Source organism: Rutidosis leptorrhynchoides, chromosome 1, assembly GCF_046630445.1.
Source record: "Rutidosis leptorrhynchoides isolate AG116_Rl617_1_P2 chromosome 1, CSIRO_AGI_Rlap_v1, whole genome shotgun sequence".
Taxonomy (NCBI): Eukaryota; Viridiplantae; Streptophyta; class Magnoliopsida; order Asterales; family Asteraceae; genus Rutidosis; species Rutidosis leptorrhynchoides.
This window is the reverse complement of record NC_092333.1, coordinates 39,500,938-39,524,272: the sequence shown is the minus strand read 5'-3', so window position 1 is coordinate 39,524,272 and position 23,335 is coordinate 39,500,938. Positions and strand designations below refer to the sequence as shown.

Sequence of the window (23,335 nt, the reverse complement as noted above, 5' to 3'; positions counted from 1 at the left end):
CTTAATTCGTTGAGAATTAGACTTGGCCACTGATCGATTCACGAACCTATAATAAATATATACATATATATCAAAGTATGATCGAAATATATTCAAAATATGTTTTATTACGTTTTAACGATTTAAGTTTGTTAAGTTAACAGTTCAACGTTAGTAATCTACAACTAGTTGTCCACAGTTAGATGTACAGAATTAAATCAATATATATTATCTCGAATCAATCCACGACCCAGTGTATACAAGTCTCAGGCTAGATCAAAACTCAAAGTATATATATTATTTTGGAATCAACCTCAACCCTGTATAGCTAACTCGAACATTACTGCATATAGAGTGTTTATGGTTGTTCCCAAATAATATATATAGATGGGTCGATATGATATGTCAAAACATTGTATACGTGTCTATGGTATCCCAAGATTACGTAATATATGTTAGAATACATGTATAATACAATATAAGTTAGTTAAGTTATGATTTGTATAGATTTGTTACAAATTTCACGTAGCTACAACAAGTAAAAATATCCAATTTTGTTTTACCCATAACTTCTTCGTTTTAAACCCGTTTTGAGTGATTCAAGTTGCTATGGTTTCATATTGAACTGAAATTCATGAATCTAAACAGAAAAAGTATAAGTTTATAATCGGAAATATAAGTTACAAGTCATTTTTGTAAGAGGTAGTCATTTCAGTCGAAAGAACGACGTCTTGATGACCATTTTGAAAAACATATTTCCACTTTGAGTTTAACCATGATTTTTTGATATAGTTTAATGTTTATAAGAAAAATCATTTTCCCAGAAGGATTAACTTTGTTTGCGAACAAGTTTAGAATTAACTAAACTATGTTCTAGTGATTACAAGATATAATCTTCGAATAAGATAGTTTTATATATATGAATCGAATGATGTTATGAACATCATTACTACCTCAAGTTTATTAGGTGAACCTACTGGAAGTGACAAGAAATGATCTAGCTTCAAAGGATCTTGGATGGCTTGAAAGTTCTTGAAGTAGAATCATGACATGAAAACAAGTTCAAGTAAGATTTCTACTCGAATTAAGATTGTTATAGTTATAGAAATTGAATCAAAGTTTGAATATGAATTATACCTTGAATTAGAATGATAACCTACTGTAAATAACAGAGGTTTCTTGATCTTAGATGATTACTTGGAATGGATTAGAAAGCTTGGAAGTAAACTTGTAAACTTTAAAGTGTTTATGAAATGTTCTTGAGTAGTTGTTTTGTATGTTGATCTAGGTTAACTAGATTGAGCTAGATTGAGCTAGATTATGAAGAAAATGATGAAGAACACTTAGAACAATAAGAGGGGAATTGAGAGAGAGTAATTTGATGCATAAAAGTTGGAATGAAAATGTGTTTATGGTTGGTGAAGAAAAACGTGATCCTACCCTTGAATATAAGGTTCCATTAGTTTGTATTTTTGTTAGATATTTCATGCTAGTTGCCAAATGATGGTTCTCACATGTTTAGGTGACTCATTAAGGCTGCTAAGAGCTGATCATTGAAGTGTATATACCAATAGTATATACATTTAGAAGTTGTGTATTGTACGAGTACGAATACGGATTGAATACGAGTAAATAGTGTACTGTAGTAATAGTGTGTGTACTGTAGCAAATAGTTTTTTACTGTAGCAAAATAGTTTTTTACTGTAGCAATAGTTTTTTAATGTAGCGAATAGTATTTTACTGTAGCGAATAGTATTTTACTGTAGCAAAGCGAAAATTTACTGTAGCAAATAGTGTTTTACTGTAACAAATAGTGTTTTACTGTAGCAAATAGTGTTTTAGTTGTACATCTTTGATTTAATTGTATTTCTTCTTATATATATATATAAAATAAAAACTTACATCATAAAAAAATAAAACGATTATATAATTATCACAAGTTATGACGTTCGTGAATCATCAGGCAAACGGGGTGGTCAATTGTCTACATAAACTCATTTCAATTAATCAAGTCTTAACAAGTTTGATTGCTTAACATATTAGAAACATTTATTCATGTAAATATTAATCTCATATAATATATAATCATGGAAAAGTTCGGGTCACTATATAACACAACAATCATATCATCATCATTATCATTATCATCACCATCACTATCATCATCAGACTCAATATTGATTACATTTGGTTTACATCCTTCATCTTTTTTCTTCTTCTTTGGAATGGATTTCTTTCTTGAATACAACTCCCCTTCAGCCCTTGAGGGACCTCCAAACTCAACCCATGGAATCCATTCATCTGTAACATCATTAACAAACTTAACCCTTTTACCTGAATGCTTTGCAATGAATGCATCAAATCCCTGCTTTCTCTTTTTCATCTCCCCCTTTTTGACATCATCAACTTCATCATCAGAATAAGGTGGAGGATCTATATGAGTAATGTGATCATAGATCCTTTCTTGGAAACTTTTGATTGTTCCAAGCTCTGTAGATGGACCAGCAACCTCAGTACGAATGCTATCAACCTCCTACATAGCCACCTCCATGGAATCTAACTTTCTGTTTATAGTCTGCAACATAGCATTGTTAGAACATAAAGTGGTTGTCTGATCTTTCTGTGCCTGCATCACCACACCTGACAAATTCCCTACCAACCTCCTTACCTCCTCCAGCTCATTCCTGGCTGCCAAGTTATTATTCAAGTTATTAAACTCATTCTGCACACTTGTCAGCTTGTCATCAAACTGTGAAGTCAACTTAATCAAAGCATTAAAAATACCAAGTTTACTTGTGCCTCAGGGTAGGGTGAAGTACCAGCAGTGGGTGATTGAGTGGTTGGTGCGCTCTCACCTTCCTCCTGTTGAATAACAAAAATCAACAATGTACTTATTGTAATAAATTACTTTCTATGATAACACAAATAAATAATACTACCTCCGTCTCATTCCAATAGGGCAGTATTCCATTTTGGGCTGTCCCATTCTGATAGTCCACTTCCATAAATAGAAAGGAAAGAAGATATTTCATTGATGGATCTGGAGAGAGAAGATATTTCATTGGTGGAGAAATGAAGTTAGTGGAATTTCCTAAAACTGCGTGTTTTTTGTCTGTGGACTATTGGAATGAGACGGAAGGAGTATAACATTTCAAATGCATGTAAAATCTCCGGAACCAAATTAATACCTACATGTAAAATCATTATTTATATTTTACACTATAATGTTATCAAAGTAAAGGTCCACACATAGCTAGTTCACGAAAGCATTATATATTATCCAACAATATATCTTTCAAACACGCAAAATTGTATGATCATTTGTCTCTTGCTCATTTATATTTGTGGATTATCTGTTTCACACTCTACACGCAAGACAAATTGTTCTATCACTATTTATTCAGAAAATTGCATAGCTAGTTCACGAAAGCATTATATATTATTCAACAACATATCTTTTGTATGATCATTTGTCCCTTGCTCATTTATATTTGTGGATTATCTGTTTCACACTCTACACGCAAGACAAATTGTTCTATCACTATTTATTCAGAAAATTGAAGCACATGATTAATAATGTAATTGACTAATAAAAGCTTATGCTCTTTGAAGTTGAATACTTCATACACCAGCTCGAACGTTAAATCCTAATTTCAAAAACTCAGCCTCAAATAATAATCAAAATTAAAATTAAAATTAAAATCATTACTAAAATAAAAATCCAAATCCAAATCCAAATCCAAATCCAAATGGAATTCAAAAGAAAAAACTCGCTAATTAAAACCCATTAATGTTGCGTGACGTCGTGTTGCAATGGCCTAAGCATGCATCCAAAAATGGATGGCGCAATCAGATTCATCGATTGTTTTTGACGATGGATTGATTTTATCGAGATCACTAATGATTTTATCGAGCCCTAAGGATAAATGATGAACCTATAACAAATACTATATAAAATCATCAAGATCACTGATGATTTTATCAAACCCTATTGATCAAGTATTCATAATAATTCTCACTATTCGACATCATCAAGTTTGTGAAGCTATAACAATCATCAAAGAATTTGATAAAAAAAAAAAAAAAAAAACTTACATGTTAACACGGCACTTCTTGACGTTTTAATACATAGAATAGATAGAACAAACAAAGCTCGATTACAAATAAACAAGCAAAACAAATTCAAACAAAACCTAAATTTATCATTCATTCAGAAAAAACAAAAAAAAAAAACTGCTACTAACATTTAATACAATCCAAACCATGAACCCTACAAATTTACACAATTACCCCTACCATGAAAACCAAACAACCTCTCATTTTTTAACTGCAGCCTTCTTCTTCGGCGCAACTTTCTTCGCAGGTGACTTTATACTCTTCGGCTTCTTCGCGGTAACAGTTTTCTTCACAGGTTTTTTCGCTTTCACCGGCGTCTTCACCTTCTTCGCCGATTTCTTCACCGCTGCCGGAGCTTTCTTTGCCGCCGCCGTAGCCGGAGCTTTCTTCTTTTCAGCAAGAGCCTTCTTCGGCTTCTCAGCAACTGGCTTCTCCGGCTTCTCAGCAGCACCGGTACCCAGCTTAAACGAATTCTTAACCTTAACTAGCTTTCCGGCAGCAACAAGCTTCTTCAATTGAACGAGCAGCATCTTTTTAAAATTCGGTGGCAGATCCTTCTGGTGATCTTCGATGTGTTTCGCAATCGCGTACTGACTTGATCCAGTTCGCTCTTTCAACGCAAAAATCGCTTCTTTCACCATCTGTTAGGTTACAGTTAGGGTTAGGGTTAGGTTTCCATGTAATAATAATAAATAATAAATAACTGATCATTTAAAAAACAAAAATTCATCAGATTATAAATAATTATTACCTCGGCGTAAGAAGGATGAGATTTAGGCTTTTTAGCTACCGGAGCTTTCTTCGCAACTGTTGTTTTGGTAGACGCAGCCATTTCTATGAGTTTCAGAAGATGTGTTTGTGTTCGATTTGATGTATTGAGATAGAATGATGATGATGATGATGATGATCAGACATCAGAGATTGGGGGTATATATTGAGTGTGGAATGAGGAGGGTGAAATGTGATTGGTGGAAATGGTTTGATGCGGATCGACTTTAAAATGGAACCGTTTAAATAAAAGTGCATGGATTTGAATCAATGGACGGTTGAGATTAAAAGATTGGTTTGCACACGGATTGGTATTTGGGATAGTGCTGTGTAGCGGAAGGTATTGGTAATTTGGTGAGGTGTGTTTTTATGTTTTTTTCTTTGTTTAAAAGGTGTGTTTTTATGTTGGATTTTAGTGGGCTGATTATGGGTTATAATTAAGTTAATGTTAATTGAAATTGGCCTTGATTGTGGAGTATGAAGTTGTGGTTCACGTTGATTCATTATTTGGGCTATTTAGTAACGCAATGGGATAGCATTTTTGATATTATGACTACATAAAGTCTATGAGATGTACAAATGTTGTTAAAATATGCAAAATGAACATCAATAAACTCCAATCTATTAAAATATGCAAAACGAACACCAATAAACTCCAATCACAGGAGTTAAACCATTTTAATCAACCAAAAATATGAGTATTCACCAGATTACAACTTCAGAAAATAAGAACTCTCTCTCTTGCACTACACAATAACCTGAATCACAATTAACAATCTACACATTAAGATGATGATGCAGAAGAAGAAATATGTAAAAAACCCTAATTGAGAATATTGAGAGAATTATCGAATGAGGCTACAGTAACCCTAACAAGAAGTTAGGGGTTTATATACCCAGCTACCAACACACGGATAAGATCATCAAGTGGGCTGGATCAAAACTCAAGCAGGCTTGGAAGGCCCAACACAAATAAATTAAAGAATAAGTTAAGTAGTAGCCCAGTATGTCTTGAAGCCCAACAACTCAGTCCAGCAGAATAAAGATAATATCATTTCAAGTCCTTGAACTTTATCAACTCAGCTACAATAACTGAAAAGTGCTAAAACTACCACAAACGAGTGTATAAGATGTTTAAAGATAAAATTACAAACTAAACATGTGTTATGAACTTAATCTTTTAACAAGTGTGATTCCAGTTCTATATATGCATGTTCATGTTGCAAAATATGTTTCTAGCCAACCAACCCAACTCGTTAGACCGCTCGTATCGGTACGCGGTTGAAATCGCCCTCCAACGGCGACGATATTGGCACGGCCGCCGTTGGCCGCCCTCCAAGCACCGCCCTTGATTTTGCTAAGTTTTGACAATTTAGATCACGGACTAAAAACAATTTAATGGCTATTTTTTATATCAAACGGCTATTGACTCTTTTTTTTCACAACTACAATCTTATTTAAACACCTACATCTATCTCAGTTAAACACCTACATCTATCTCATTTTCACCAACATTTAACTTTCATTCTCATCTACTTCTATCACCTTCATCTTCACTTTAATCTCCATCAACCTCAACATGTCTTCCAACAAAAAAAAACAAAAACAAAAACAACAACTTCATCTCGTTGATGAAGATATGTGGCAGTCGGTCCTTCAAAACACGCTTCATCAAACTCATCAAAATCCCCATCAATCTCACATGTATAAGCAATATCCTCAATATCATCAACTAGATAATTGGGCCGTGAATCCATATTCCATACCTCATTACCTCACTAATCCCCACTATCAAACATCTCAATATAACCAATCACAAACAAATCAACAGAACCAACCACAAACACCTTAAAACAACCAACCTCAAAGCCCTTACATACCTACGTTTGACACATCACTCGAAGAAGATGAACCCGAGGAAGTGCAAGAAATACAACCTGATATCGAGGAGGTCGAAGAAACACAAGAAACTGCCGCCTCCAAAAAAGGAAAAAGGTCAAAGGTTATGTGGTCGGACGAGGAAAGTAGGATTTTGGCGGAGTGTTGGATGCGCGATACTCTAAATCCCAATACTGGAAACTCCCAAACACATAGTTCATTTTGGGGGACCGTCCGACAAGATTACAACTCTAAAGTAAGGGAACAAAGGCGTATGGATCAAATATCGGGAAAGTGGACCAAGATGGCCAAAGATATCAAGCTATTTGTCGCACTGTATGAAAAACTTGTTAAGGATTTGCCTGGTGGAACCAATGACAACGATATTATGGTGTCAGTTAAGAAGGCGTTTCGTGAGCAACAAAAGAAAGCCTTCGCGTACGAAGAAGCGTGGAGGGTTGTTAGAGATTGCCCCTAATTTCAAGTGTATGAAATTGTGGTGAGCGTCAAACGTCGTGCAACCGAGCCTGACCCTGTCAATTTAGGAGATGCCGATCAGACACCGACTTCGACTAATAGCCAATGTAAGTTATTATAATTAGTTTTAATTATAATAATACTAGTGATTATATTAATGATAATACTAATAACTATTTTAATGATAATAATTATAATAATACTAATTATAACTTTAACGATAATAACGATAGTAAAAAAAATAACAATTTTTTAATGATAATTACTTTTATTGATAATAATAATAATAATAATAATAATAATAATAATAATAATAATAATAATAATAATAATAATAATAATAATAATAATAATTAGGTAAAAATTATAACGACGATAATAACGACGATAATAATAATCATTTTTAATAATAATACAAAAATTCAATTGACTATAACTTCTAATCCGTTCATCAAAACCATTCGATATCTAAATGAAAAGTTCTTAATTTTTCGCTAGCTTTCCAATGACATGCATATCTTATACCTTATCTCAACCGCATATGTAACTAATTCAGGATTCAACATAACCTATCTAATGACAATATTAAAAAAATACAAGCATGCATAATCCTACATATTCGAGCACTAGTCAGGGATACGCTATTAATATGTAAAAGTTAAATTATGAGTGCTTACGTATCAATATTGAGATTCAATATTGCAGGAAGGTACGTAGACGCAACGGAGATGGTAAACACAAAATTGACCTTACGAGCATATCCATGAACCATACCCATCACCTCCATAGCTATAACCCATAATTTTCTTAGCCCTATCCTACTCGAAAACCAGTTTTGAAAATAACCCACTCATGACCTCGTCGTAGTATTTTATGTATAATACTAATAATAATTACTCCTAATACTACTAATAATAATCATATGACTAATAATAATAATAATAATAATAATATAAATAATAATAATAATAATAATAATAATAATAATAATAATAATAATAATAATAATAATAATAATAATAAGAACAGAGGGAGTAATATATCAGTAATATATGTGTGTGTGTACCAGTGAATAACCCGTTCGATTTATAGATGTGTTCAACATTTTGACTCCATGCGATCACATGGAGTCTCTTGGGTTAAATCATGCGATCGCATGATGTAGGAATCCAGCTCATAAATCACGAATCCAAAGTTGCCGACAATTTTCATTGTAACATATGTTTTATATATATATATATATATATATATATATATATATATATATATTATTTAATATATAATATATTTAATCTTTAGAATTAATTAAATATTATATTATATTCTCGTGCATAGTTGATTTGTAATTTTAGCATCGATGAATTGTATGTTGTCACTCGACTCATGTCCCGCTTTCGGTTTTTCGAACAAAGTTTCGTACGCTGAGAAAATCAATACTTTACGTTTCGTGACGAGTACCTTTATAAATAATAATACTTAATTCAATGAAAAACTAACCCACTCAAAGTGTAACCTAATCATCCGAGTGTTGTGGTCATTTGCTTCTATAAATCAATGTCTCATTGTTTACCAAAATGTATTATTTTAAATCGAAACGTTTTATGAGTAAATTAGAATATATATATATATATATATATATATATATATATATATATATATATATATATATATATATATATATATTATATTTATATTTTCATTTCGAATTATAAATTTATACATAATATATATGTTTGAAATATTTATCTAATAATAAGATTTTTAGTTTTTCCAAAATAATCATATTTTAAAGATTATTATATATAATCATTTAAATAATAAAATTTACTATGTTGTAGTACGTTTACTGATAATGCTAAAAACGAACATATATTTCATAGCATTATCCCTCAAGAAAGACAAGCTTTTAGTTGCAATTGTTCTATTTACAAGTGATATTCGTTTAAATAATAAAAGGTGAAGACAAAGGACAGATTCGACGAATTAAAGACGCAAACGACCAAAAAGCTCAAAAGTACAAAGTACAATCAAAGTGGTTCTAATTATTGATGAGAAACGTCTCAAAATTACAAGAGTACAAGTTACAAAACACAAAGTACACGATATAAAATAGTACGCAAGGACGTTCGAAAATCCAAAACCGGGATCAAAGTCAACTCGCAACGCGCGACGCAACAGACCGAAAGTTACAAATTAATTATGTATATAAATATAATATAATATATAATTAATTATATAAATTATATATTTATATTATTAAAATCCGTCGGCAAGTAAAGATCCAAATTGGAGTGAGCTGGAAATTCAAAATCCGCGACTCGCGGAGCACTCAAATCCAAATCTGCCTATAAAAGGCACCGTATTTTGATCGTTTTAAATATCCTAATTCTATCTATCTCTCAAAAATGTGTATATATATATATATATATATATATATATATATATATATATATATATATATATATATATATATATATATATTTTTATTTTAATTTTAAATCCTAATAATAAGGGTGTGTTAGCGAATGTTGTAAGGGTGTAAGTCGAAATTCTGTCCGTGTAACGCTACGCTATTTTTAATCATTGTAAGTTATGTTCAACCTTTTTAATTTAATGTCTCGTAGCTAAGTTATTATTATTATTATGCTTATTTAAGCCGAAGTAATCATGATGTTGGCCTAAATACTAAAATTGGGTAATTGGGCTTTGTACCATAATTGGGGTTTGGACAAACGAACGACACTTGTGGAAATTAGACTATGGGCTATTAATGGGCTTTATATTTGTTTAACTAAATGATAGTTTGTTAATTTTAATATAAAGATTTACAATTGGACGTCCCTATAAATAACCATATACACTCGATCGGACACGATGAGCGGGGAATTTATATGTACGAATAATAGTTCATTTAACCGGACACGGGAATGGATTAATAGTCACTAGAATTATTAAAATAGTGGTGAAATTATGTACAAGGACACTTGGCATAATTGATAACAAAGTATTAAAACCTTGTTATAGTTTAAGTCCCCAATTAGTTGGAATATTTAACTTCGGGTATAAGGATAATTTGACGAGGATACTCGCACTTTATATTTATGACTGATGGACTGTTATGGACAAAAACCAGACGGACATATTGAATAATCCAGGACAAAGGACAATTAACCCATGGGCATAAAACTAAAATCAACACGTCAAACATCATGATTACGGAAGTTTAAATAAGCATAATTCTTTTATTTCATATTTAATTTCCTTTATTTTATATTTGATTGCACTTCTAATTATCGCACTTTTATTTATTTTTATTGTATTTAATTGCACTTTTAATTATCGTACTTTTTAATTATCGCAAGTTTATTTTATCGCACTTTTATTTATCACAATTTCATTATCGTTATTTACTTTACGCTTTAAATTAAGTTATATTTATTTTTAATATTTTACATTAGGTTTTAACTGCGACTAAGTTTTAAAATCGACAAACCGGTCATTAAACGGTAAAAACCCCCTTTTTATAATAATAATATTACTTATATATATTTGTATTTTTATAAATTAAAACTAATATAGCGTTAAGCTTTATTTAAAGATTTTCCCTGTGGAACGAACCGGACTTACTAAAAACTACACTACTGTACGATTAGGTACACTACCTATAAGTGTTGTAGCAAGGTTTAAGTATATCCATTCTATAAATAAATAAATATCTTGTGTAAAATTGTATCGTATTTAATAGTTTTTCCTAGTAAAATATAAGCTATTTCATATACACCTCGCATAACATCATTTACGTTCTTGAAACGCTATATATATATATATATATATATATATATATATATATATATATATATATATATATATATATATATATATATATATTATATATTTATAATATAAAGCTTAAATTCTTCTAATTTTATAAAATCAATTTATCCTTATAAAATAATAGATTATAATAAGTCAGTTTTTGAAATCGTTTTCTCACATTTGAAAATATATCAGTCGAATATTATGAAATCCAATTCTCCATTAACTTTTGTCTAACGTTCGTCAATTGACATTTGTTCTTACATGTAAATCACTTTGCCAAATATTCCAAATACCGTTAAAAAGAATAGATTTCTTAAATCAAAGTGGACCTTTCAACAGAGACTCGTAATCATACAATGCATCTGATAAATCAATCATTTGATATTATCTCCTAATTCCATCGATAATCATATTAAAACAATTACGCTCATGTAAAGTATTATACGTTTAATACTTTGTTAATGTTCTCAAGTTGTAATATATATACGTATATACATATTCATATTCAATTATATAATGGTTCGTGAATCGTCGAAATTTGGTCAAGGTTAAATGAATGTATGAACACAGTTTCAAATTCTTGTGATTCAATATAACAGACTTTGCTTATCGTGTCGGAATAATATAAAGATAAAGTTTAAATTTGGTTGAAAATTTCCGGGTCGTCACAGTTCACCCTAGCGTTTTCTGCTTTCGGATTCTTACATTGAGTGTTAAAGTGACCCTTTTGATTGCAATTCCAACAAACCGCCGATTCTCGGTCCCTAGAGTTATATCACTTATTGAATTTCTTACCCTTCTTCGTACCCTTATCGTTCTTCCTAACTCTATTGTCAGTATTTAAGCGTGACCCTGACGATTCCCCAGAATTCCTCCTATGAGTATCTTCTCCAAGAATCAAATCCCGAATCCCCTCAAACTTGAGTTTATAAGTTCCCGTAGAACTACTAACCGCCGTAACGGTACCCGACCAACTTTCAGGCAAAGACGAAAGCAAGATCAGTGCCTGAAGTTCTTCATCAAATACAATCTCCACCGAAGCAAGTCTTGAGATGAAATTGTTAAAATCATTGATATAATGCGTACCACTAGCACCCTCCTTCATCTTTTGGTTGAACAATTGACGCATGAAAAAAAACCTTATTGGCAGCATTAGATTTCTCATACATGTTTGTAAGTGCGTTAATGTACCCAAATGTAGTCTTCTTGTTAATAACGTTATAAGCAATGTTTTTGGCAAGAGACATCCTAACCGCCCCCAAAGCTTGGCGATCTAGTAGATCCCAATCCTCTTGTTTAACATCATCAGGTTTCTTCTCCTTTAAAGGTAAGTGCAGTTTTTTTCTGATACAAATAATCCTCTATTTGCATCTTCCAAAACCCGAAATCCTTCCCATCGAACCGATCAATTCTAAACTTTCCTTTGCCCGCCATCATGCCCTTTAATCGAACCTATGCTATAGATACCAGTTTTTGGGAATTTATGGACCCAACCAACAATCACCAATTCAGATTTGGTGATCCCACGAACAACAAACGAACGATAATAAAGAAAAGTAGAAAAATAACACAAGAAATTACGTGGTTATATGCAATCGGTTATATTTCTTTAGTCCAAGGCCAACTAGAGTGGGTTTTTATTGATATTTTTGTGCATACACTTTAGGATTACAATATGATGTATTTATAGACATAAAAAAACAAAGAAACAATTTGGGGAGCAAGAAAACGCGTTTTTCCTCGTCAGACTCCCGAATAGGTTTAAGCCGTGCCGTGACTAAAGGAGCCGCGCCGTGGCTTAAGGCATGATTTTGACCCCGACAGCTTTGCACTTTCGAACCTCAAACCAAGTGTTAAGTTACGCCGCTGCTAAAGGAGTCGCGCTGTGGCTTAAAACTCCTATAAAATTCTTCTTTGTTTTTGATATCCTTTACACATCCAACAACCTCTGCAGCAGTTTCATTTCAGTTTTTAGGTCACATGAAAACATTATGCGTATTGACTTTAGGGTGGTTATTATTTGATTCAAAACTCACGTTTAAGAACATTTTAAGGATGATAGTTGCCGTTGCAGGTATGGTGATTTATAGCTGGGCAGTCAAAGCTGAAAAGGCTGCGTCTTCAAATAAGATAATAACTCATACGTAACATAGCTTAACTGAAGAGGAAATGAATTTACTTAAGGAAGGATTAAATAACAGTTCAATCAATGATTACTGTTGGTGCATTATAGTTCCCGAGCTCATTGCGATCAAGTTGAAATGCTTTAATGTTTAACTTTCACTGTTGGAATGCAATCGCACGGATGCAGGAATACATCTGTACGGGTACACCGGGTAACCGCACGGTTGCAGGATGCAACCGCACGTTTGCACATGCTGTGTGTATATAATGGGAATTACGGGTTCATTGTTAGGGTTACGTATCCTAACCAACCCTAAGTGTCCAATCTGATTCCTTGGTTCTCTAGCATTCGTTTTGGTCGATCTTAATCATCCTAAAGTAGATTATAACATTAAGATCAAAGGTATTGTGTGTGATTTGAGTATAAAACCCAATATCGAGTTTTTCCGCACTTGATATTGAAGATAAGATTGTTTAATCCTGTTTACACGATCCTACAAGTGGTATCAGAGCAATGCGATCAAACTGTGTGTTACTCAGAACTATCTAAGTTATGTACATCTAAGGGGGAGAAGTGTCAGAGTTTCAGATCTAGAAAACTCAAATCATTTCGTCCATGAAGTCATCATTTATAAGGACTATGCTTCTATTGTCGGTGATATGGGTTATGCAGATTGATCTAGTTAGCTGGGGATAGCTTCTGGAGGATATTCTAACTTAGAATTCCATCACCCCCAAATACATCGTATCATTCCATCATAATAAGCTTTCCGCTCAAGCATGGGGTTTATAGCGACTGGTATTTGAGTTCTTTCTGAGTAAGCAATAAAATTGAGACAAACAAAGCTCTCTGATTCGAAAGGTATAAGTTTAAGGTAGAAGATCATGGCTGCTAGAAACATCGTGAGATGCTTTCTGTTCGATTAAATCGAAAGTACATCGAGGTGATAACGGACAGCTTCAATATATTGTGCTCAATTGACTACATAATAAATTGTGTGATCTCAAATGAGGACTGAGTCTATGATTTAAGCAGACATAGAAATATGTTCAAGTAATTAAATTCTATAGTGATCTTCAATATATCCGGAAGGAAAATTTGACGAATTTATTGATGTTTAAAAGCTATGAGTGTAGGTACTTAATATCTGAACAAAAAAGTTTAACGATGTTAAAACTGCAAAAGATAGTTCAGTTCTGATCCCGAGAAAAATTTGATTAATTCATCTTCTCACAAAAATATGTGTTTATGCTTTGATAGATATAGTATCTGTTCTTTATTATGTATGATAATGCGTGGATAGTTTAGTTCTCATATTCATTTTGTGATGTTTGCCATACTGTTAGTTTATTGTTTTAACTCATCATGCTGTTTATGTTTGCATTTATAGTTAGATTTATTGCATGATAATATGAAAAAGAAAAAAAAAATTAGTGTATTTTAGTATTTTAGCATGTTTGCATTTTCATACTATATATTATTACATGTCAATTGGTGGTTATTTCATAAACTCCGTATGTGTGGGTCAAGGAGAGTAAGCAAGTGTGAAAGATCCGAATAAACGAAAAGCTTAGAAAGTCGGGTATTAGGTTATTTGACTAATTCTAAATTGAAACAAGATCTTATAAATTTGATAGGTTTGAGAACTTTTGTAATTAAATTGGTTTGATTTTATCGGATAAGTTGAAATGAGCAAGAAATGAAAGTTAGAAAATACGGGACTTAAAAGTTAAAATTTTATGTATGGTTTATGCACCCGGACGGTTGCACAATGCAATCGTACGGTTACACCATGTAACCACCCGGATACATGGAAATTGAGGGTTGTTGGACTAAATGTGCATCCGTACGGATATACTTTGCACCCGTACGGTTGCATAATGAGTGGCTGGTTACACTCCTGCAACCGCACGGTTGCAGGGTGGGTATAAATACCCAAAAGCTGAACCGTGGACTGTTTATGCTTTCATATTTTCTAAGTGCAAATTCATCTAAATTTACAAAGTGCTAAGGGGAGTTTTTGATCTTGTTTTTCATCTTCATCTCGCGTTTTGATGTTATGCGAGGTGTATATAAAATAGCTTATATTTTACTAGGAAAAACTATTAAATACGATACAATTTTACACAAGATATTTATTTATTTAGAGAATGGATATACTTAAACCTTGCTACAACACTTATAGGCAGTGTACCTAATCGTACAGTAGTGTAGTTTTTAGTAAGTCCGGTTCGTTCCACAGGGAATCTTTTTTAAACAAAGCTTAACGCTATATTAGTTTACTTTTATAAAAATACAAACATATATATATAAGTAATATTATTATTATAAAGGGGGGTTTTTACCGTTTAATGACCGGTTTGTCGATTTTAAAACTTTAGTCGCAGTTAAAACCTAATGTAAAATATTAAATAAATAAAAGACTTAAATTAAAACTTAAAGTAAATAACGATAATGAAATTGCGAATAATAAAAGTGCGATAAAATAAACTTGCGATAATTAAAAAGTACGATAATTAAAAGTGCGATTAAACAACAATAAATAAAAGTGCGATAATTAGAAGTGCAATTAAATATAAAATAAAGGAAATTAAATATGAAATAAAAGAATTATGCTTATTTAAACTTCCGTAATCATGATGTTTGACGTGTTGATTTTAGTTTTATGCCCATGGGTTAATTGTCCTTTGTCCTGGATTATTTAATCTGTCCGTCTGGTTTTTGTCCATAACAGTCCATCAGTCATAAATATAAAGTGCGAGTGTCCTCGTCAAATTATTATTATACCCGAAGTTAAATATTCCAACTAATTGGGGATTCGAATTGTAACAAGGTTTTAATACTTTGTTTAATGAATACACCAGGTTATCGACTGCGTGTAAACCAAGGTTTTACTACTTTGTTAACAATTACACCAATTACCCTTGAATGTAATTTCACCCCTGTTTTGATTATTCTAGTGGCTATTAATCCATTCCCGTGTCCGGTTAAATGAACGATTATTCGTACATATAAATACCCCGCCCATCGTGTCCGATTGAGTGTATATGGTAATTTATAGGGACGCCCAATTGTAAATCTTTATATTAAATTAACAAACTTTCATTTAGTTAAACAAATATAAAGCCCATTAATAGCCCATAGTCTAATTTCCACAAGTGTCGATCTTTTGTCCAAACCCCAATTATGGTACAAAGCCCAATTACCCAATTTTAGTAATTAGCCCAACATCATGATTACTTCGTTTTAAATAAGCATAATAATAACTTAGCTACGAGACATTAATATAAAAAGGTTGAACATAACTTACAATGATTAAAAATAGCGTAGCGTTACACGGACAGAATTTCGACTTACACCCTTACAACATTCGCTAACATACCCTTATTATTAGAATTATAATTAAAATTAAAATTAACATACCCTTATTTATGTGCATAGTTGACTTGTAATTTTTAGTCCGTTGCGTCGAGCATTGAGAGTTGACTCCGGTCCCGGTTCCGGATTTTCGAACGTCCTTGCGTACAATTTTATATTTTGTACTTTGCGTTTTGAATCTTGTACTCTTGTAATTTCGAGACGTTTCTTATCAATAATTGGAACCTCTTTGATTGTCTTTTGTACTTTTGAGCTTTTTGGTCGTTTGCGTCTTCAATTCGTCGAATCTGTCTTTTGTCTTCACCTTTTATTATTTAAACGAATATCACTTGTAAATAGAACAATTGCAACTAAAAGCTTGTCTTTCTTGAGGAATAATGCTATGAAATATATGTTCGTTTTTAGCATTATCAAATATTCCCACACTTGAGCGTTGCTTGTCCTCAAGCAATATCGTCTTGAAATACTAGAATCACTTCTTTATTCTTCACACTTTGTACATCAGTGATTTCTATATGGCGGTATAAACAATGGTAGTAACGATATGGTTTACAGTCCCACATGACTATAAAAATTTAGATCCATTAAGGAAATTGGATCTTTATGAAAACATTTGATCTTTTGAAAATTAATTCTAGTTTTTACCCTAGATAAGTTTTCCGGAATAACCCTTTACCGGTGTTTGCAAAATATTTTTGTGGGTTTGGTAGGTTTTAGATTTGAAAATTTTAGCTCAAAACTTATGGTTTTGTGTCACCCACTTGCTAACCTTGTATTTGGAAAGCAACACGTCCAGTTCACTTGTCCCGTATATTACCTTTCGGTAAACTACCGTCCAGTTGAAAGGAAAGCGTTGAACAAGCAACTGTTAAGGCAATGTCCCGTGACATGCTTTTGATTATGGTCTATAACGTGTCGGACGCAATTACTATCCTTGGTAGGAGCAATAGTAAAGCTCACCCTTATAATTTTTTGGTCTGGCACAAGGTCCTGTCTTTGACCATGCTATGCAACCACCGTTCTTACGGTTGACACCCGATTTGATTCAGGTGACCTAATGAATTCCAGGTGAATTCCTAGGATTTTACGTTCAATGGTAATGAACGCATTAAAAGTAGGGTTTTCAGAAAACAAATCGGTTTGTAATTTTGATCAAAATATTTTCTCGTTCAAGCTCGAGTTTAGATATCATTGAATTCCATGAGTTTGTAATTCTCAATCTTTAAGGTCAATCTCAAGGATTGAGTGATATCAGTCTTAAAAGCTAATTTTTAATCTTTAAGGAGATTATCCTTTCTGGGGATCTGATTCATTAGTCTTATCCAGCTAATTTGCATGGTGCCCCCCCATTGTACGAGATAAATCCTTCTCATGGTTAGGATAAATCTGACCACTTGGCGACCCTGTTTAATGCTGAGGTCCGTGGATTTCCTGCTGATTTTAGTGATGACTTTTCTAGATTTTTTGTCAACCTACAGCTGGTCAGGACGACAACTTCATGACCTAGATCAAGAAGCGCGTTTCTTTTTCGGAAGACTTTACTTCCTTTTAATGATGGAATTGATTCATCGTGTAGATCCATCTCTTCTTTTCTTTCATTGGGTAAAACAGTTTAGTTTAGTTCAATGCAAAAGTATTTTCAGTTATTTGTTACAGATATATGTGACATATGTTTAAGATAACTTGGTAAATTTTCCCACACTTGGCTTTTATTTTCCTTTTTATCGTCCTCTATTCCATTTTAAATGAATTTTAACATTTTAGTTTGTTTCTCAATTTATGTCCTTTCCGAGGTAACAATAATTTCGGTGTTAAAACCTAGTTTTATCGTTCATAAATATGTATAAACATGATTTGAATTCATTTAATTGAAAATTTTGAAAATTTTTACTAGAATTGGGTAGTCAGTATATAAGACTAGGGCTGTTCTTTTTTATCAGAGAGCACTAGATTCTAATACAACTACTGCTTTACTAGTATTTTTAATGGTAACCAAGTGTTTTATATAAAAATTTTAAAATCCGAAAGAATTTAACCCCTTCCCACACTTAAGATCTTGCAATGCCCTCATTTGCAAGAAATCAGTAACAATTTAAATTATTGAGGGTGATTTGTGTGAAAATGATTAAATTTTATCAATGTTTCCAAATATATTGGCGTTTGTTTGCTGAATGATAAATGGTGCACATCATTTGTTCATTCCGTCTGTTGTGACATCACATTTATTTGTTATCTTGTCGTCAAAATTAGTAGCTTTTACTGAACTTAATGCCAGTCTTTGAAAATGCGCTGTTTTACCCTGTTTTGAACAATCGACAATATACATACATACAAGTATAATCATGCATGGCAATTTGAAATGGGACTTAATATCCCATTTTCAAATTCTAAATATGAAATATTAGTACACAATAATAATAAAATAATAAAAATTACACAAATTTATCCAATAACATAAGTTTAAACATGAAAAACTCAAAAGATAAAAACATAAAAATTATAAAAATAACCAATTGGAACTAAATCAGTCTGGATAGGGGTTCCAGTTCATCTCATCGGGTGGGTTCCATTGTTGGTTATAGGTGTTCTGATAGGCTTGGTTATAGTCATACCGGTTAAAGGGTGGTCGGATATCGGGGCTATGTGGCGGAAAATGAGCAGGTCGAGTAGGTACATAGTTATTTGGTACCTGATATGATAGCTGGCTCATGATTTGGTGCTGATGAACTAACCAGCTATCGTGTTGGCGTCGCCTATAATCCTCGTATACTCGCTCGGAGTTCCACTGCTCATACATACTATGTCTTGCCGCTTTCGTCATTGCTTCCTCATCTATACGAACGTGGACGTCAAGAATAGCATCTCGAAAGACATCCCTAATGTCTTCCGCCTCCTCCATTTCCTCGTCTGAGCCTCTCTCTACCTGAGGATGAGATCCCTCATAGGGTACTGCCTGGTTACGTCTACTTTTCAATACCTTAGCACCCACATAAACTTTCAATCCTAAGGGCTCAACCTGTTCTCTACAAATCTGTAATGGACCCCCTTGGTTCCTATCAACACCTAAATACTCTCCAATGAGAGTAACAAAAATACCTCCTCCTATTATACTCCCGTCCTGCATTCCCTCTACCATTTTAGATAAATAAAAAGCAACACAGTAAGGGATATTGACAAAGCTTCTAGGATCCCGAATACACTTTAGGTAGAATAAATCATATAAGGTAATTTTTTCTTTATTATGACCTCTTTGTGTAATCGAGTTGGCCAAAAATCTATGAATAATACGAAGCTCAGCCCTGTCAATATGTGTATAGGAGTGTCCTCCTGCTCGTGTAAAAACATCAAAATGTGACATACGCCTCCAAATGGCGTCAGCGTCAAAGTTACTATCTACCCGTTCACCATAATGAATCAAGTTTGTACAATCGGGTAATAGCAACTCACCAGGAGTATAAATCTGTAAGGCCCTGGCCATGTCCAGCATGGACATTCTGTACATCCTACCGCCAAGGATAAACCTAAGAAATCTTCTATCATCTATCCTAACTATATTTGTATCAAGTGATACAGTACTCATCAACTCAACACACCATTCCTTATATACAGGTCTACGAATGGTGAAAAGACGTTCCCAATCTGTAAAAGAAGAACTGTCATACCTTTGAACTAAAAGCTGTCTAACACGGTCAGCTAGATGGACCGTTTCCAAAGGGGCCCAATCAATTACCCTTGGCACCTCTACATTTTTTGTTACCAATTTGAATTTGTTCCTTTGATATGTCTCGTAATCTCTCCATCTTCTATCAAATCTCAGATTAGGATGTAGAGTGTGCTCAGAAATCGTTGGGAATTCTACTGGCGGCCTCATTGGGAATACTATGAATTCATCAACAAACTGTACTGGATCATAATAAGGTATGTGCTGATCAGGCTGTTGTTGTTCCTGTTGTGGTTCTTGTTCGTGTTGCATTTCTGGTTCTGGTTCTGGTACTGGTGCTGGTCGTCTAGATGATGATGCTCCTGAACCTCCAGTATCGGCTCTCTGTAAAACACATTAAACACAAAAATTGTGCATCCAAATATGCGTTAGTGTTAGCAAAATAACAACTTAAAACAATCACTATAACATGTTAAATCAAAATTAAACTTATACACATTTTCACAATTTTTCACAATTCTACACTTTTCAAATAAACACATATGAAAATGTATACAAAATTCATAAGCATTTAACTCAAATAACATGTCAAAATATTCATTACTAATAATTTAACAAGTCTCAAATGGCAAATATATCAAATTAATCAAGTTCATGAATTTTGGACTTAAAAAGTCCACTTTAATCTCTAAAAATCATGTTTAGGATCATTGTTTTGATCATTTAACTATCTAAACATGTTACACTACTCAATTTGGCAATAATTCATGACAAAAATCGGCCATAACCTGTTTATATCAAAAAGCCCCAAATTGCTCAAGAACACAAACCCTAGATTTCTAAAAATTTTGAAGTTTTTGGCTTCAAATCATGTTAAATAGCATCAATCTAGGTTATACATGCATAAAATACTAACAATTTATCACTAATTACACTAGAAATTAACAAAATTGCATTAGGTAAAAAATTGGTAATTATCACAAAAACTAGGAATTTATAGAGTTTAGGGGTGTAATTTTTACCAATTTGCTGAGGAATGAGAATCTAGGCATGATTAGAGCAAGAAAAATGTCGAATTACGGTGAATTTTGGTGAAATTTGGTGAATATTTGGGAGTATTTTCGGGTATGTATGTGTGTTGTGGTGTAGAAGCAGACTCTCTGCTGTTTTTGTTCCTGACCAGCATTTGGTCCCCATGCGATCGCATGGGTTCCAAGTGCAAACCCCATGCGATCGCATGGGGTGCCGGCTACAGTGTTTTCAGCCTTTTTTTTTTTTTTTTTTTTTATAAAACCTTATACTTTATAAAACTTATAATTATTTAAATTTTAAAAATTTGGTTTCCTTTAGGAGCGAGGGCGTTTCGGATCGTTGTCCTAGTCTGTCCCTTGACAAAATTTTAAAATTTGTCAAATCAAAGCGCTGTTTTTTAAAAGTAAAGATTTTTTTGGGTTTTTTTAATGTTTTTGGCATACTTTAATTCAATAAGATTAAAAATAATGTTAATAAAAGTTCTCGTCCCTCCCTTGGGTAGAGCAATTTCGGTTCAAAGACCTAGTCTTCAACTTACGACGAATTTTAAAAATCATATTTTTAACTTAATGAGATAAAGTAAATTTTTGTTTTTAAATTCACACAACATAAATATAAAATTCAAAATTAATATTAAAAAAAATCACACCAAACTTAAAATTTGAAATGCATAAAATTAAAAATTCATATTTTAAAAATTAAAAATTCACACCAGACTTAATTTAAAAATTCAAATATTTACAATTTTAAAAATATTGTTTTTACAAAGTTTACAATATTAATTTAAGATTTAAATATTTATTTTTAAAACATGGTAAAAATAAAATTAAAAATCTTTTTGGCTTTTTTTTCCACTTTAATCAATCAAATATTATCAAAAATATGCGCCCCTCTTTTCGGTAAAGTAATTTCGGTTCCAAGACCTAATTTAACTCATGGCGAATTTTTGAAATATTTTGGGTTGATTGATTAAAGATATTTATACCTTAAGAATAAACGTTAAATTTCGCAGTGATGTAATAAATTTTTGAATGATATCAATAATTTCGGTCGCCAAACCTAATTTTATTTAATACCAATTTAATACTTTTTAGCGAACAAATTAGCGTTTATTATCAAAAGGTTAAAAAAAATTAAAAAAAATAAAAACTGTACAGACATACCTGTGAAATAGATTTCTTAGTTATATGATCTATCCCATTCATAAGATAGTCGGTTTAATTGGTTTTCCATGGCTACATAGGCGTAACCTCGAGCATTCAGTGTCTTTTCTTCTAAACATATGAACGGTCCGTCTCTGCATAAAGTAACAAATTCGGTATTTGAATAGGTTTGATTATTTGAACATTTACCTCCATGTGACCATTTTCCGCATTTGTGACATCGTTCTAGGTGTCGTGCTCTTCTTTTCGCTGCGGATTTTGATTTTCCTTTACCAAATTGTAACTTATTATCTTCGCATCTGGATTCTTTTCTAACTCCGTCCATTCTTTCTCTGATTACTGATACTATTTCACTCGGTAGTATGTCATTATTTCTTTTAGTGATCAAAGCGTGTAGCATTAGACCATGGTTTAGTTCACAGGCAGTCTTCATTTTGTAAAAACCTAAAAAAAAAATAAAAATTCAGAATGGGGGGAGAAGACTAGTTCTTTAGGGTCTGCTAGGGAAAGACCATTCGGGTTCCATTTTCGAGAACTACACGAAAACAGACAATCTAACTCTAACAGAAATACATATTATCCTTTAAAGACTTGATTCTCCCCACACTTAGTTAGCTGTGGTGTCGAAATTGTGATTAACTTCGCTGTCGACTTCCATCGGACCATGTATGTAATGTTTAACTCTGTGACCATTAACTTTAAATTCAATCCCATTTGAATTTATTAATTCTATCGTTCCGTATGGGAAAACTCTTTTGACTATGAATGGTCCAGACCATCTTGATTTCAATTTTCCAGGAAATAGCTTGAATCGTGAATTGAAAAGAAGAACTTTGTCTCCTTCTTTAAATTCTTTTGAACTTCTGATTCTTTTATCATGCCATTTCTTCGTTCTTTCTTTATAGATTAACGAATTTTCGTATGCTTCATGTCTTAATT

The 23,335-nt window shown here is 32.6% G+C and overlaps 2 protein-coding genes across 2 annotated transcripts; one reads left to right on the top strand and one right to left on the bottom strand.

The window, feature by feature from the left end:
- Nucleotides 1-4,070: 4,070 nt before the first annotated feature.
- LOC139859093 (histone H1.2-like) lies at nucleotides 4,071-4,997 on the bottom strand. The gene is made up of 2 exons (XM_071847905.1): nucleotides 4,847-4,997; nucleotides 4,071-4,736 (listed from the first exon to the last, which is right to left on the bottom strand). The coding sequence occupies exons 1-2, from the start codon at nucleotides 4,925-4,927 to the stop codon at nucleotides 4,296-4,298; spliced, it is 522 nt and encodes a 173-aa protein (XP_071704006.1). The 5' UTR covers nucleotides 4,928-4,997; the 3' UTR covers nucleotides 4,071-4,295.
- Nucleotides 4,998-6,868: 1,871 nt separating this feature from the next.
- On the top strand, nucleotides 6,869-7,219 carry LOC139861472 (uncharacterized). Its single transcript, XM_071849898.1, has one exon. It carries the CDS (start codon nucleotides 6,869-6,871, stop codon nucleotides 7,217-7,219), a length of 351 nt encoding a protein of 116 aa, XP_071705999.1.
- The last annotated feature ends 16,116 nt before the right edge of the window (nucleotides 7,220-23,335 follow it).

Bases quoted from the DNA above. Each gene is read 5' to 3' on its own strand.
- LOC139861472 (XM_071849898.1), top strand. From the start codon at position 6,869: ATGTGGTCGGACGAGGAAAGTAGGATTTTGGCGGAGTGTTGGATGCGC.
- LOC139859093 (XM_071847905.1), bottom strand. From the start codon at position 4,927: ATGGCTGCGTCTACCAAAACAACAGTTGCGAAGAAAGCTCCGGTAGCT. The intron at 4,737-4,846 runs GTAATAATTATT...GTAACCTAACAG, and splicing joins CTCATCCTTCTTACGCCGAG to ATGGTGAAAGAAGCGATTTT.